General features: G+C 42.1%; 1 protein-coding gene across 1 annotated transcript in view; it reads right to left on the bottom strand.

The window, feature by feature from the left end:
- GABRG3 (gamma-aminobutyric acid type A receptor subunit gamma3) overlaps positions 1 to 15,358 on the bottom strand; it is a 596,953-nt gene extending 581,595 nt beyond the window's left edge. Inside the window, exons 1-2 of the mRNA XM_065872132.1 lie at positions 15,306 to 15,358; positions 10,137 to 10,285 (exon numbers count right to left, since the gene is read on the bottom strand). Coding sequence (XP_065728204.1) covers positions 10,137 to 10,285; positions 15,306 to 15,358 — 202 coding nt within the window. The remainder of the gene's footprint in view (positions 1 to 10,136; positions 10,286 to 15,305) is intronic.
- Positions 15,359 to 15,640: the final 282 nt, after the last annotated feature.

Below are 15,640 nucleotides of genomic sequence, written 5' to 3'. Positions count from 1 at the left end.
TCTAGCTAACATTACACTTAATTGTGAAAGACTGAATGCTTTTCCTCTAAGATCCAGAACAAAGCAAGATGTCCACTCACACTACTACTATTCATGTAGCATTGGAAGTTCTAGCCAGTGCAACAAGGTAAGAAAAATAATAATAAAAGGTATACAGATGGGAAAGCAAGAAATAAAAGTCTCAATTGCAGGAAACCTGATGATGTACACAGAAAATCCCAAGGAACCTATCAAAAACAAACAAACAAAAAAACTTCCTAAAACTACTGAGCTTGGCAAGTCAGAGGACGCAACATTAACTTACAAAAATTAACCATATTTCTGTATACCAGCAATGAACACAGGGGGAAGGAAATTTTAAAATACAGTACCATTTACAAGCACTCCAAAACCATGAAATACTTAGGTGCAAATCTAACAAAATATATTCAGAACTTGTATACTAAAAACTGTAAAACACTGAATGTAAGGTACTAAAGAAGATCTAAATAAATGAAAAGACATATCCTGTCTATGGATCAAAATACTCAACATAGTAAAGATGTTAATTCTTCCCAAATTGATATAAAGATTTAACACAAGATATTTTTGTAGATACAGACAAGATAATTCTAGAATTCATATGAAAAATATGTATTATAAGAGCTAAAATAATTTTGAAAAATAAAGAGGTTGAGGACTTCCCTGGTGGCACAGTGGTTAAGAATCCACCTGCCAACGCAGGGGACATGGTTTCAAGCCCTGGTCCAGGAAGATTCCACGTGCTGTGGAGCAACGAAGCCTGTGAGCTACAACTACTGAGCCTGCACTCTAGAGCCCACGAGCCACAATTACTGAGCCCACATGCTGCAACTACTGAAGCCTGCGTGCCTAGAGCCCGTGCTCTGCAGCAAGAGAAGCCACCACAATGAGAAGAAGCCCACGCACCACAACAAAGAGTAGCCCCCGCTCACCGCAACTAGAGAAAGCCTGCACGTAGCAACAAAGATCCAACGCAGACAAAAATAAATAAAATATTAAAAAAATATAAAGAGGTTGAATTACTTCCACCCAATTCCAAGGCATATTACATAGCTGTAACAATCAAGACTGTGGGTACTGACACAGTGATAGACACATAGATAAATGGAAGAAAATACAGAGCCCAGAAACAACCCACAGAAGTTGAGCCAACTGACTTTGGACAAATGTGCAAACATAATTCAAAGAGGAAGGATAGTTTTTTCAACAAATGGTAATAAAGTAACCACATGTCCATGAGCAAAAGAAAAAGAAACTTAGCTCTAAACCTCACACCTTGATTTTTTATAACAATTAACTCAAAACTGATAATGAATTAAATGTAAAGCCTACAATTATAAAACGTTTAGAACAGGAGAAAATCAGGAACTAGGGCTTCATGAAGAGTTCTTAGACATTACTCCAAAAGTATGTTCCATAAAACAGTTAAAAATCAGTAACTTGGACTTCCTCAATGTTAAAAACTTTTCCTCTTTGAAAGATCTTGTTAAAAGGATGAAAAGAAAAGCTACATGAGGGAAAAAATTTGAAAACGACATCTGGCCAAGGAATCATATCTAGACTATAGGAAGAACTATTAACAAAGCAGTAGAAAAATAACTAAAACAAAATCATCCAATTTTTAAACAGGCAACTAATATGAGGAGACATTTTGATGAAGAGGATATACTATTGGCAAATAAGCACATAAAGAAAATTTAACAATTAGGAAAATGTAAATTAAGACCACAAAGAGATATCAATCTATTGGACACACACTTATTAGAGGAGCTAAAACAAAAAATAGTGACAGGCGGAGGGGAAGATGGTGGAAGACTAATACGCGGAGATCACCTTCCTCCCCACAGATACATCAGAAATACATCTACACGTGGAGCAACTCCTACAGAACACCTACTGAATGATGGCAGAAGACCTCAGACCTCCCAAAAGGCAAGAAACTCCCCACGTACCTGGGTAGGGCAAAAGAAAAAAAGAAAAAACAGAGACAAAAGAAAAGGGACAGGACCTGCACCAGTGGGAGGGAGCTGTGAAGGCGGAAAGGTTTCCACACACTAGGAAGCCCCTTCACGGGCGGAGACTGCGGGTGGCGGAGGGGGGAGCTTCAGAACAGCGGAGCAGAGCACAGCAACAGGGGTGCGGAGGGCAAAGCGGAGAGATTCCCGCACAGAGGATCGGTGCCGACCGGCACTCAACAGCCCGAGAGGGTTGTCTGCTCACCCGCCGGGGTGGGTGGGGCTGCGAGCTGAGGCTCGGGTTTCAGTCGGAGAGCAGGGAGAGGACTGGGGTTGGTTGCGTGAACACAGCCTGAAGGGGTTAGTTCACCACGGCTAGCCGGGAGGGAGTCCAGGAAAAGGTCTGGAGCTGCCGAAGAGGCAGGAGACTTTTTCTTCCCTCTTTTGTTTCCTGGTGTGCGAGGAGAGGGGATTAAGAGCGCTGCTTAAAGGAACTCCAGAGACGGGCGCGAGCCGCGGCTGAAAGCGCGGACCCCAGAGATGGGAGCGAGCCGCGGCTAAAAGCACAGACGGGCGGGAGACGCTAAGGCTGCTGCTGCCGCCACCAAAGGGCCTGGGTGCCAGCACAGGTCACTATCCACACCCCTCTTCCGGGGAGCCTGTGCAGCCCGCCACTGCCAGATTCCCGGGATCCAGGGACAACTTCCCCGGGAGAACGCACGGCGGGCCTCAGGCTGGTGCAATGTCACGCCAGCCTCTGCCGCCGCAGGCTCGCCCCGCACTCCGTGCCCCTCCCGCCCCCCCGGCCTGAGTGCGCCAGAGCCCCCGAATCAGCGGCTCCTTTAACCCCGTCTTGTCTGAGAAGAAACAGACGCCCGCCAGTGACCTACATACAGAGGCGGGGCCAAATCCAAAGCTGAGCCCCTGAGAGCTGTGAGAACAAAGAAGAGAAAGGGGAATCTCTCCCAGCAGCCTCAGAACCAGCGGATTAAAGCTCCACAATCAACTTGCTGTACCCTGCATCTGTGGAATACATGAATAGACAACCAATCATCCCAAATTGAGGAGGTGGACTTTGAGAGCAAGATTTATGATTTTTTCCCCTTTACCTCTCTTTGTGAGTGTGTATGTGTATGCTTCTGTGTGAGATTTTGTCTGTATAGCTTTGCTTCCACCATTTGTCCTAGGGTTCTATCCGTCTGTTTTTGTTTTAATTTTTTTTCTTAATAATTAAGTTTAATTTTAATAACTTTATTTTATTTTACTTTATCTTCTTTCTTTCCTTCTTTGCTTCCTTCCCTCCTTTAGACAACAAATCATCCCAAATTGAGGAGGTGGACTATGAAAGAAAGATTTATGATTTTTTCCCCTTTTCCTCTTTTTGTGAGTCTATATGTGTATGCTTCTGAGTGAGATTTTGTCTGTATAGCTTTGCTTCCACCATTTGTCTTAAGGTTCTATCGGTCCGTCTTTTTTTTCTTAATAATTATTTTTCATTTAACAACTTGATTATATTTTACTTTATTTTATTTTACTTTATCTTCTTTCTTTCTTTCTTTTTTCCTTCCTTCCCTCCTTCCTTCTTTCCTTCCTCCCTCCCTCCCACCATCCCTCCCTCCCTCCTTTCTTTCTGTCTTTCCTTCTTTTCTTCTTTCTTTCTTTCTTTCTTTCTTCCTTCCTTCCTTCCTTTCTTCTTTCCTTCCCTCCTTTCTTTCTTTTTTCCGATCGTGCGTTCATTCGTTCTTTCTTCCTACTTCTACTAATTCTTTCTCTCTACTTTTTCTCCCTTTTATTCTGAGCCGTGTGGATGAAAGGCTCTTGGTGCTGCAACCAGGAGTCAGTGCTGTGCCTCTGAGGTGGGAGAGCCAACTTCAGGACACTGTTCCACAAGAGACCTCCCAGCTGCACGTAATATCAAACGGCAAAAATCTCCCAGAAATCGCCATCTCAACACCAACACCCAACTTCACTCAACAACCACCAAGCTACAGTGCTGGACACCCTATGCCAAATAACTAGCAAAACAGGAAACAACCCCACCCTTTAGCTGAGAGGCTGCTAAAATCATAATAAGTCCACAGACACCCCAAAACACACCACCAGACGTGTACCTGCCCACCAGAGAGACAAGATCCAGCCTCATCCACCTGAACACAGGCACTAGTCTCCTCCACCAGGAGGCCTACACAACCCACTGAACCAACCTTAGCCACTGGGGACAGACATCAAAAACAAAGGGAACTATGAACCTGCAGCCTGCAAAAAGGAGACACCAAACACAGTAAGATAAGCAAAATGAGAAGACAGGAAAACACACAGCAGATGAAGGAGCAAGACAAAAACACACCAGACCTAACAAATGAAGAGGAAATAGGCAGTCTACCTGAAAAAGAATTCAGAATAATGATAGTAAAGATAATCCAAAATCTTGGAAATAGAGTAGACAAAATGCAAGAAACATTTAACAAGGACCTAGAATAACTAAAGATGAAACAAACAATGATGAACAACACAATAAATGAAATGAAAAATACTCTAGATGGGATCAATAGCAGAATAACTGAGGCAGAAAAACAGATAAGTGTCTGGGAAGATAAATAGTGGAAATAACAACTGCAGAGCAGAATAAAGAAAAAAGAATGAAAAGAACTGAGGACAGTCTCAGAGACCTCTGGGACAACATTAAACACACCAACATTCGAATTACAGGGCTTCCAGAAGAAGAAGAGAAAAAGAAAAGGACTGAGAAAATATTTGAAGAGATTACAGTTGAAAACTTCCCTAATATGGGAAAGGAAATAGTTAATCAAGTCCAGGAAGCACACAGAGTCCCATACAGGATAACTCCAAGGAGAAATACGCCAAGACACATATTAATCAAACTGTCAAAAATTAAATACAAAGAAAGCATATTAAAAGCACTAAGGGAAAAACAACAAATAACACACAAGTGAATCCCCATAAGGTTAACAGCTGATCTCTCAGCAGAAACTCTGCAAGCCAGAAGGGAGTGGCAGGACATACTGAAAGTGATGAAGGAGAAAAACCTAAAACCAAGATGACTCTACCCAGCAAGGATCTCATTCAGATTTGATGGAGAAATAAAAACCTTTACAGACAAGCAAAAGCTGAGAGAGTTCAGCACCACCAAACCAGCTTTACAACAACTGCTAAAGGACCTTCTCTAGGCAAGAAACACAAGAGAAGGAAAAGACCTACAATAACAAACCCAAAACAATTTAGAAAATGGGAATAGGAACATACATATCGATAATTACCTTAAATGTAAATGGACTAAATGCTCCCACCAAAAGACACAGATTGGCTGAATGGATACAAAAACAAGACCCATATATATGCTGTGTACAAGAGACCCACTTCAGACCTAGAGAAACATACAGACTGAAAGTAAGAGGATGGAAAAAGATATTCCATGCAAATGGAAACCAAAAGAAAGCTGGAGTAGCAATTCTCATATCAGACAAAATAGACTTGAAAATAAAGACTATTAGAAGAGACAAAGAAGGACACTACATAATGATCATGGATCGATCCAAGAAGAAGATATAACAATTGTAAATATTTATGCACCCAACATAGGAGCACCTCAATACATAAGGCAAATACTAACAGCCATAAAAGGGGAAATCGACAGTAACACAATCAGAGTAGGGGACTTTAACACCCCACTTACAAAAATGGACAGATTATCCAAAATGAAAATAAATAACGAAACACAAGCTTTAAATGATACATTAAACAAGATGGACTTAATTGATATTTATAGGACACTCCATCCAAAAACAACAGAATACACATTTTTCTCAAGTGCTCAGGGAACATTCTCCAGAATAGATCATATCTTGGGTCACAAATGAAGCCTTGGTAAATTTAAGAAAATTGAAATTGCATCAAGTATCTTTTCCGACCACACGCCATGAGACCAGATATCAATTACAGGAAAATATCTGTAAAAAATACAAACACATGGAGGCTAAACAATACACTACTTAATAACGAAGTGACCACTGAAGAAGTCAAAGAGGAAATTAAAAAATACCTAGAAACAAATGACAATGGAGACTTGACACCCATTGGGATGCAAGCAAAAGCAGTTCTAAGAGGGAAGTTTATAGCAATACAAGCCCACCTTAAGAAAGAGGAAACATCTCGAATTAACAACCTAACCTTGCACCTAAAGCAATTAGAGAAAGAAAAACAAAAAATCCCCAAAGTTAGCAGAAGGAAAGAAATCATAAAAATCAGATCAGAAAAGAATGAAAAAGAAATGAATGAAACAATAGCAAAGATCAATAAAATTAAAAGCTCGTTCTTTGAGAAGATAAACAAAATAGATAAACCATTAGCCAGAGTCATCAAGATAAAAAGGGAGAAGACTGAAATCAATAGAATTAGAAATGAAAAAGAAGTAACAACTGACACTGCAGAAATACAAAAGATCATGAGAGATTACTACAAGCAACTACCTGCCAATAAAATGGACAACCTGGAAGAAATGGACAAATTCTTAGAAATGCACAACCTGCCAAGACTGAATCAGGAAGAAATAGAAAATATGAACAGACCAATCACAAGCACTGAAATTGAAGCTGTGATTAAAAATCTTCCAACAAACAAAAGCCCAGGACCAGATGGCTTCATTGGCGAATTCTATCAAACATTTAGAGAAGAGCTAACACCTATCCTTCTCTAATTCTTCCAAAATATAGCAGAGGGAGGAACACTCCCAAACTCATTCTATGAGGCCACCGTCACCTTGATACCAAAACCAGACAAGGATGTCACAAAGAAAGAAAACTACAGGCCAATATCACTGATGAACATAGATGCAAAAATCCTCAACAAACTGCTTGGAAACAGAATCCAACAGCACATTAAAAGGATCATACACCATGATCAAGTGGGGTTTATTCCAGGAATGCAAGGATTCTTCAATATATGCAAATCAATCAATGTGATAAACCATTAACAAATTGAAGGACAAAAACCATATGATCATCTCAATAGATGCAGAGAAAGCTTTTGACAAAATTCTACACCGATATATAATAAAAACCCTGCAGAAAGTAGGCATAGAGGGAACTTTCCTCAACATAATAAAGGCCATATATGACAAACCCACAGCCAACATTATCCTCAATGGTGAAAAACTGAAAGCATTTCCACTAAGATCAGGAACAAGACAAGGTTGCCCACTCTCACCACTCTTCTTCAATATAGTTTTGGAAGTTTTAGCCACAGCAATCAGAGAGGAAAAGGAATCCGAATCAGAAAAGAAGAAGTAAAGCTGTCACTGTTTGCAGATGACATGATACTATACACAGAGAATCCTAAAGATGCTACCAGAAAACGACTAGAGCTAATCAATGAATTTGGTAAAGTTGCAGGATACAAAATTAATGCACAGAAATCTCTGGCATTCCTATACACTAATGATGAAAAATCTGAAAGTGAAATCAAGAAAACACTCCCATTTACCATTGCAACAAAAAGAATAAAATATCTAGGAATAAACCTACCTAAGGAGATAAAAGACCTGTATGCAGAAAGTTATAAGACACTGATGAAAGAAATTAAAGATGATACAAATAGATGGGAAGATATACCATGTTCTTGGATTGGCAGAATCAACACTGTGACAATGACTATACTGCCCAAAACAATCTACAGATTCAATGCAATGCCTATCAAACTACCACTGGTATTTTTCACAGAACTAGAACAAAAAATTTCACAATTTGTATGGAAACACAAAAAGACCCCGAATAGCCAAAGCAATCTTGAGAACGAAAAACGGAGCTGGAGGAATCAGGTTCCCTGACTTCAGACTATACTACAAAGCTACAGTAATGAAGACAGTTTGGTACTGGCACAAAAACAGAAAGATAGATCAATGGAACAGGATAGAAAGCCCAGAGATAAACCTATGCACATATGGTCACCTTATCTTTGATAAAGGAGACAGGAATGTACAGTGGAGCAAGGACAGCCTCTTCAATAAGTGGTGCTGGGAAAACTGGACAGGTACGTATAAAAGTATGAGATTAGATCACTCCCTAACACCATATACAAAAATAAGCTCAAAATGGATTAAAGACCTAACTATAAGGCCAGAAACTCTCAAACTCTTCAAGGAAAACATAGGCAGAACACTCTATGACATAATCACAGCAAGATCCTTTTTGACCCACCTCCTAGAGAAATGGAAATAAAAATAAACAAATGGGACCTAATGAAACTTCAAAGCTGTTGCACAGCAAAGGAAGCCATAAACAAGACCAAAAGACAGCCCTCAGAATGGGAGAAAATATTTGCAAATGAAGCAAATGACAAAGGGTTAATTTCCAAAATTTACAAGCAGCTCAGGCAGCTCAATAACAGAAAAACAAACAACCCAATCCAAAAATGGGCAGAAAACCTAAATAGACATTTCTCCAAAGAAGATATACAGACTGCCAACAAACACATGAAAGAATGCTCAACATCATTAATCATTAGGGAAATGCAAATCAAAACTACAATGAGATATCATCTCACACCAGTCAGAATGGCCACCATCAAAAAATCTAGAAACTATAAATGCTGGAGAGGGTGTGGAGAAAAGGGAACACTCCTGCACTGCTGGTGGGAATGTGAATTGGTACAGCCACTATAGAGAACAGTATGGAGGTTCCTTAAAAAACTACAAAAACTACCGTATGACCCAGCAATCCCACTACTGGGCATATACCCTGAGAAAACCAAAATTCAAAAAGAGTCATGTACCAAAATGTTCATTGCAGCTCTATTTACATTAGCCCGGAGATGGAAACAACCCAAGTGCCCATCATCGGATGAATGGATAAAGAAGATGTGGCACATATATACAATGGAATATTACTCAGCCATAGAAAGAAACAAAATTGAGCTATTTGTAATGAGGTTGATAGACCTAGAGTCTGTAATACAGAGTGAAGTAAGTCAGAAAGAGAAAGACAAATACTGTATGCTAACACATATATATATATGGAATTTAAGAAAAAAAAATGTCATGAAGAACCTAGGGGTAAGACAGGAATAAAGACACAGACCTCCTAGAGAATAGACTTGAGGATATGGGGTGGGGGAAGGGTGAGCTGTGACAAAGCAAGGGAGAGGTATGGACATATATACACTACCAAATGTAAGGTAGATAGCTAGTGGGAAGCAGCCGCATAGCACAGGGATATCAGCTCGGTGCTTTGTGACCGCCTGGAGGGGTGGGATAGGGAGGGTGGGAGGGAGGAAGCCGCAAGAAGGAAGAGATATGGGAACGTATGTATATGTATAACTGATTCACTTTGTTATAAAGCAGAAACTAACACACCATTGTAAAGCAATTATACCCCAATAAAGATGTTAATAAAAAAATAGTGACAATACCAATTGCTGGTGAAGATCTCTCACATAGTGATGTTGGGATAGAAAATGGTACAGAAAGTTTGGAAAAGAGTTTGACGGTTTCTTGAAAATAATTAAACCAACATTTATCATAGGACCTAGCAATTGTACTCCTGGGCATTTATCCCAGAGAATAAAATCTTATGTCCATGCAAATTACCTGCATACAAATGCACACAGTCATTTATTTGTAATAGTCAAAACCTGGAAACAACCAAAATGCTCCTCAATAAACATTAATCAAACTTTTGTCTATCCATACCATGGAAGATTGCTTAGCGATAAGAAAAGCAAACTACTGATACAGGCAACAACTTGAATGGATCTCAAAATCATTTTGCTGAGGGAAGAAAAGCCAATCTCAAAAGGTCACGTACTGAATGAGTGCACATACGCAACATTCTCAAAATGACAAAAATACGGAAATAGAGACCAAATTAGTGGCTGATGGGTTAGAAATTTTGGAGGAGGGGAATCTTCATGGTGATAAAACAGTTCTGCGTCTCAATTATAGTGGTCATTACACAGATCCACACATGACAAGATGATGTGGAGCCACGTACACACACTGTACCAATGTCAACTCCTGGTTTGATACCCACGAATTGTGTGACTGCACTACCTTTGCAACTTCCTGTGACTTTATAATTATTTAAAATAAAAACTTTAAAAATATATTACAGTATGTTTCCTACTGGAATAACAAACATCAACACTCACTTCCAATATCAGGCCTCAGCTTCTTATCATATTCTCTTAGCAACTTGTTGAGAATAAGAGTCACATCTGTATCTTGGGATTTTGGAGCCAAGACCCACTTTTGGTTTGATGAAGAATCTTCATATTCATCCTCTTCCACCTTTCTGGATCTGTAATTATGGCACAAAGTATGACATATAAGTTGTAGCAATGGCTCCAGGAAGTGTCAAGCTTTGGCTCACCCAAGCACCACTGAAATAGGTAGAAAGGCGCTAGTACACTCATCCCAACCAATAGATTATCTCTAAAATTAAAAAAGTAAAACAAAACACAAATAAGAAAGAATCCAACAAGAATGATAGTACTATTAACATAGCATGATGTTTTCATTAAATGTCACAAAATGATTCCATGTCCATGTTAAACCATAGACATCATAATAACTCAATGCATGAAGGCCAACCAGCAGAGTCAGTCTTCCTTGGATCAACCTTGAGAACCTCTGAAGGTCAAGGCACAAACATCTTGCTGTTTCCACTCCCCACTGCCAAGACCTCATTTTAGTTGAAGGTAAGAACAGCTTCTTCAGAATGCACTCACTGAAAATTGTTGAATCTGACTCTGTGCTTCTCACGGAGACTAGCACCTTTGGTCTAGGCAGACACAGGGATACGAGGAGGTGGTATGCTTGGCCAGCACCCATGTGGGGTGCCAACGAACAGCGATATTGGTTGGTAAACACCCTCTGGTTATTTTACATGCCTCCTACCACACAAACTGATTCATCTCTTACAGAGCAGGCTAATACAGACATTAAAAATTAAAACCTTTCTAATATGTCTTTACCATTTGGCCCTTTAATAAATGTGTCCAAATGAACGCTGAGCATATCTGAGTCTCTCCTGAGCAGGCTGAGCCTGACAGGCACCTCTCCTGGGTGATACATGCTCACAGGAGTACTCGAATGGAGAGGTCTCAAAACGACAAGCTAGCTTCCTTAGTGAGTGAGGCCATCTCAGCAACACAGCCATCCAGGCCTGAAAAGAGCAGAGTCTTCTCTTCAAAGTAGCACTTCCAGGGGGCCTGCCATTTACCGGGGCAAAAAAGCTCATCACACAAACAAACAAGCAACCTTCTTCCTTTATGGCTTGTCAGTGGGTGCACCATAATGACTTTTTTTCTTCACAAAAGAGAACAAAATATAGAACAGAAAATTGCATTGAGGTTTATTTGTCCTGAGTATGAGATCATTTCTGATTAGCTTCCCAGATGGGAGCCAAAATGGCAACAACATCTCAGGGCAGTTGTGTTCTGGGACGTGTGTCTTTAAGTTAGTTTTTAGAATGGTCTAAATTATCTGTAATGAACATGAAATAAATGAAAAGAATAAACTTTTTAAAGTTTATTATCTCTACTTTGTTTAACGCCTCAGAATCATATATATATACTTACATATTATAACACGTAACTATAATATATAACATCTGTATAATCTATGTGTCATATGTACATGAGTCTTTTTATGAGTGTTAACTAGCCTTAACATAGATCAGAACAGTGTCAGTCTAGTCCTATATGAATATATACATTTACATGAAGTTTTGATAATAAGTATATGGCATATATCTCAAAGATTGACATCTTTTAATTTTTTCCTTGGCTGACATTAAACTATAATTCTATTTCTTGACTGGAAGTTTAGAATAAATCATCCATAGGAACTATAAGTTGCCGTGGATTTTTTTCACACTGAATATTCACCATCAATAGGAACTTGTAAACTTTGGGACACATATTCAAGAACTGATTATTATTATTATTTGTAAGCCTGATGTTTTATAAATAACACTACAGAATTTTAAATGAAGAATATTTTATTTTATCAGGAATATTGTCAGGAATGTTAATTTTATCATCTTACAAAAAAGTGGGTGGAAGCAGGTTCTGCAGGACATGGATTGCTGGGAGCCAACCATTGCCCACAGGACCTGGCAATTCAGTCCACAGCAAAAACACTTGGGAGACTATGGACAGAGACAGATCACCTGGGCAGGATCACATACAGCATCCTCAGGACTCCTTCCAACTCGCCCACAGTGCGGTCCTCTCTTCCTCTGCTGTCTGTCTCTTCCCCTCCCCTCCCATCCCTCATCCCCAGAGACAGCTCACCAGCACAGACCAGACCATGCTCTCCATGCTCTGTATCTTCTCTTGCCCCAACACTCATATGTTCACAGAAGGAGCACACTAACTCTTCATCAGTTTTCTGTATACACAGCCTTAGTTTCTGAAAAATACTTTGAGCTATGTCAATAACAGGTATTATGAGACTAATTCTCCCTCTAGCAGTCAAGTGGTGATGAGAGGGTTTTCCTGAAATTGCGTAAGCTTCTTAGCTCAGTGTAGGTGAGGGAGGAGAAAAAGAAAGGAACAGCTGCAGCATCCTCTCCTGCCCCTTCCCCTTCGGGAGGTAAAAATGGGACACTCGTGGCTCTGTGGCTGGGTTGGGGGGGACAGCGGGCAGCACACAGGCAGCGATGCTCTGGGCCGACACTGGGCTCCTCCCAATCTAGATGCCATGTCAGTTTGCTGCGGGACTTCAGAGAATGAAATCGAAGCTTCCCAGTGCTAGTGCCGAACCACCAGCCCAAAGGAAAATCCTCCCTTTGATGAAAACCCAATCTCAGGGACTCACCAGAATATGAATAAAACAAAAATGTTCTATTTTTCTAAATTCTAAGTGGCTTATATATAATCTTCATCAGTGTTATGTTATCAGGATTGTTGGGTCCTAAACACCATCATTACATTTTTCTTAAAAACAAATTGGTGATGTAGTGACAGCTCAGCCATCATATAGTATTTTCATGTCTTACACATTCTCTTACGCTACAAGGGCAGAGACAAAGTTGGATGCATCTATAAACATAAAAAGGAGCTCCTAAACCTCAGAAAGCAGTTAGCCATCCGCTTATGGTATCACCAAGGTCCAGGTGTGACTTAATGTGTTTTAATGTAGAATAAGCTCCTCCATAGGTGTCAGAATGGGTTATTTTCTCTCCACGGAGCTGCCAAGCCATCACCATGGAGCACAACTGTCAGAGCCTTCTCTAGGGCTCTTCAACACCAGGAAGGCATGCCAGAGTGCAAATGAGAACGCTCTCAGACTTAATAACAGTTTTGAAAGGTGATGCTGGACATCAGATTACTTTATATGTCTGTAAAACCCATTCAAAGAGCAAAGACACTTTCAAAGGAGAGGTATACAGCAATAAAATTAGTTTAAAACTTGGATTTTTTTCAACTGATGTGCAACCTCTATTATCAAGGCCATGGAATCAACCCAGACATAGAACATATTAAAGTTGTTACACCTGCCTTGGCAAAATGAAAGGATGAAGAATCCCCAGAGACTGTATATGTGTTTGGGAATCCCTAGACACCTGAGCACTTCAAGTTAGACACCCAGATACCTTCCTACTAAGCACATAAAGTAATGAAGACAATAGCGGGTTTCCTTCTAACATGTATCTATAGATCTAAACAGCTGATTATCTAACCCTGAACTGCAGGTCACTGCATCCAGTTGGTGGCAATAGGAAGGTCGATTAGATATAACCTCAGATCTGTATATGACCTGGGACCTCCACATTGTGCCTCGTGCTGTCTGCTTCTAAAAAGAGATATATCCAGGCATGATCAACCTCAGAAAGTGCACTCCCATCTCCCTTCCCAGCTAGCTCCTTAGACAGGAAGAAACTTCAGTTGAAGGCCCAAGGAGTGTGCAGCCTGATTGGAAGAGCTGCCATGAGTCTGCCTTCCCCAGCACACACAATCTGCCTTTCTCACTCTCAACTCTTAGCAAAGACCAGCAGTGTGTGGTGGGAAGGGCCAGGACTTTCTTCCTCAGGGTCTGTCAAAGGTAGGGAGGGAGAACTATGACCCATTCACATTCACATCTTGTAGGATTTGTTAATGTACCTTCCTAGTTCTTTGGTACTTCACAAATGTGAATGAACATGCAAGACCTCCAGGTATTGCCTGCTAACAACTGCAGGGCTTATAGCCCAGAGAAAGGCTCTCTAGTTTTCTAGCTCCCAGATCTAGGAAATGAAGATGGTGCCAAAAGAAAAGTGTTTTGGGGGTAGGGATGCCCTGAGATTCTTGGGGTGGTGAGCAGGATGGGAGGAAGGGAGCTGCTCTAATCTGTAAAGCACAGGGCAGTCTTCAAGTTCTGAGCTACAGATCTAGCCCGAGACAGAATTAAAGGAACCAAACCCAGAATCTCCAGTTATATTCACAGCAACAGTGTTTAACCCCTCTGGTCTCACTGTCTTTCCACCCTCATGAGCCATCTTCATCTCTTCCTGGAGCATTTCTAAGCTCCCATTAGGTGGTTGGTGTCCTGGGAGGAAGGTTGGGGTATCTATGGTGAGGTAATTTCTTACAGTTACTAGGTAGAAAACTATCAATTTCAACATGCTTGCTTTATAGGGGTAGGTTTGTGCATGCTCCCGTGTGTGAAAGTGGCTCATGTAGAAGGGGTGCATATGTGTACTGTGCGTGTGCTTGCAGGACCTGGGAAGAAAATCCTTTCTGAGAAGCAGGGCTCTCAGCTGTCCACCTTGCCCCAGTCCTCCTCCACCTGCCTCCAGCCCGGCTGCTCCCCACAAAGACCGGTTTAAACTGGGCAGGTAGGAAACCGTAACTCCTGGGTCCTGGGAAATTTCAGTGATGAAAATGATACAGAATGTTGCTCTGTGTGTGTGTGTGTGTGTGTGTGTGTGTGTGCGCGCGCGCGCGCGCACAGCGCTGAAACACTTGGGGGAGGGGTAGGAGGTAGACACAGGCTTTCCCCTATGATGTTGGTTTTCAAAACCTCTTAAAACCACCAGATCCTAAAAGCTTCAGAAGAAGAGCCCATTAATCTCAGAGTCCCCATGTTTCAGGCTGCAGAGAAGGCTGCAGTCGCCCAGCCCGGAGAGGCAGATGGCCATGTCCGGGGTAGATGGGACAGGTAGGGTGCCGGCCGACTTCCCGTCTCCTCCCCTCGGCCCTGGCAGGATATGCCGCAGCCCAGACGACGGACGGCGGGGCGCGCCGGCGACTTGGGGCCGGGGGACAGCGCCCCCCGCCGCCCTCCCTCCAGTCTCGGAGCCTCCGGAGATGCGGAGCCCGGGCGCCACTTACCGTGCGTGCAAGCCCGAGAACAGGCAGAGGAGCAACAGCAGCTTTGGGGCCATGGTGCCGTGGAACGTGGGACTCAGGGTCCGAGGCCTCGGGCCGCGCGCGGCTTCCTCCGGGTCGCGGGCCTAGCCTCCGCCGGTTCTCCGTGCCCTCGCTGCCTCCGATGTCGCCGACCGTGGCGCGACTCGGGCGCCGGGCCGCCGCGGCGGGACAGGTGCGGGCTCTGGCGGCCGGCCGCGCCCCCGACGGCCGGCGGGTCTGCGCGCGGCTCCGCCTGGCTCACGCGGGACACCCGGTCCCTGCGGCGCACAGCCCCTGCCCGCGCACCGGCGCCGGGT

The sequence above is a fragment of the Phocoena phocoena genome, chromosome 2, assembly GCF_963924675.1.
Source record: "Phocoena phocoena chromosome 2, mPhoPho1.1, whole genome shotgun sequence".
Taxonomy (NCBI): Eukaryota; Metazoa; Chordata; class Mammalia; order Artiodactyla; family Phocoenidae; genus Phocoena; species Phocoena phocoena.
The sequence above is the reverse complement of the archived record's forward strand: the minus strand, read 5'-3'. Positions and strand labels throughout refer to the sequence as shown.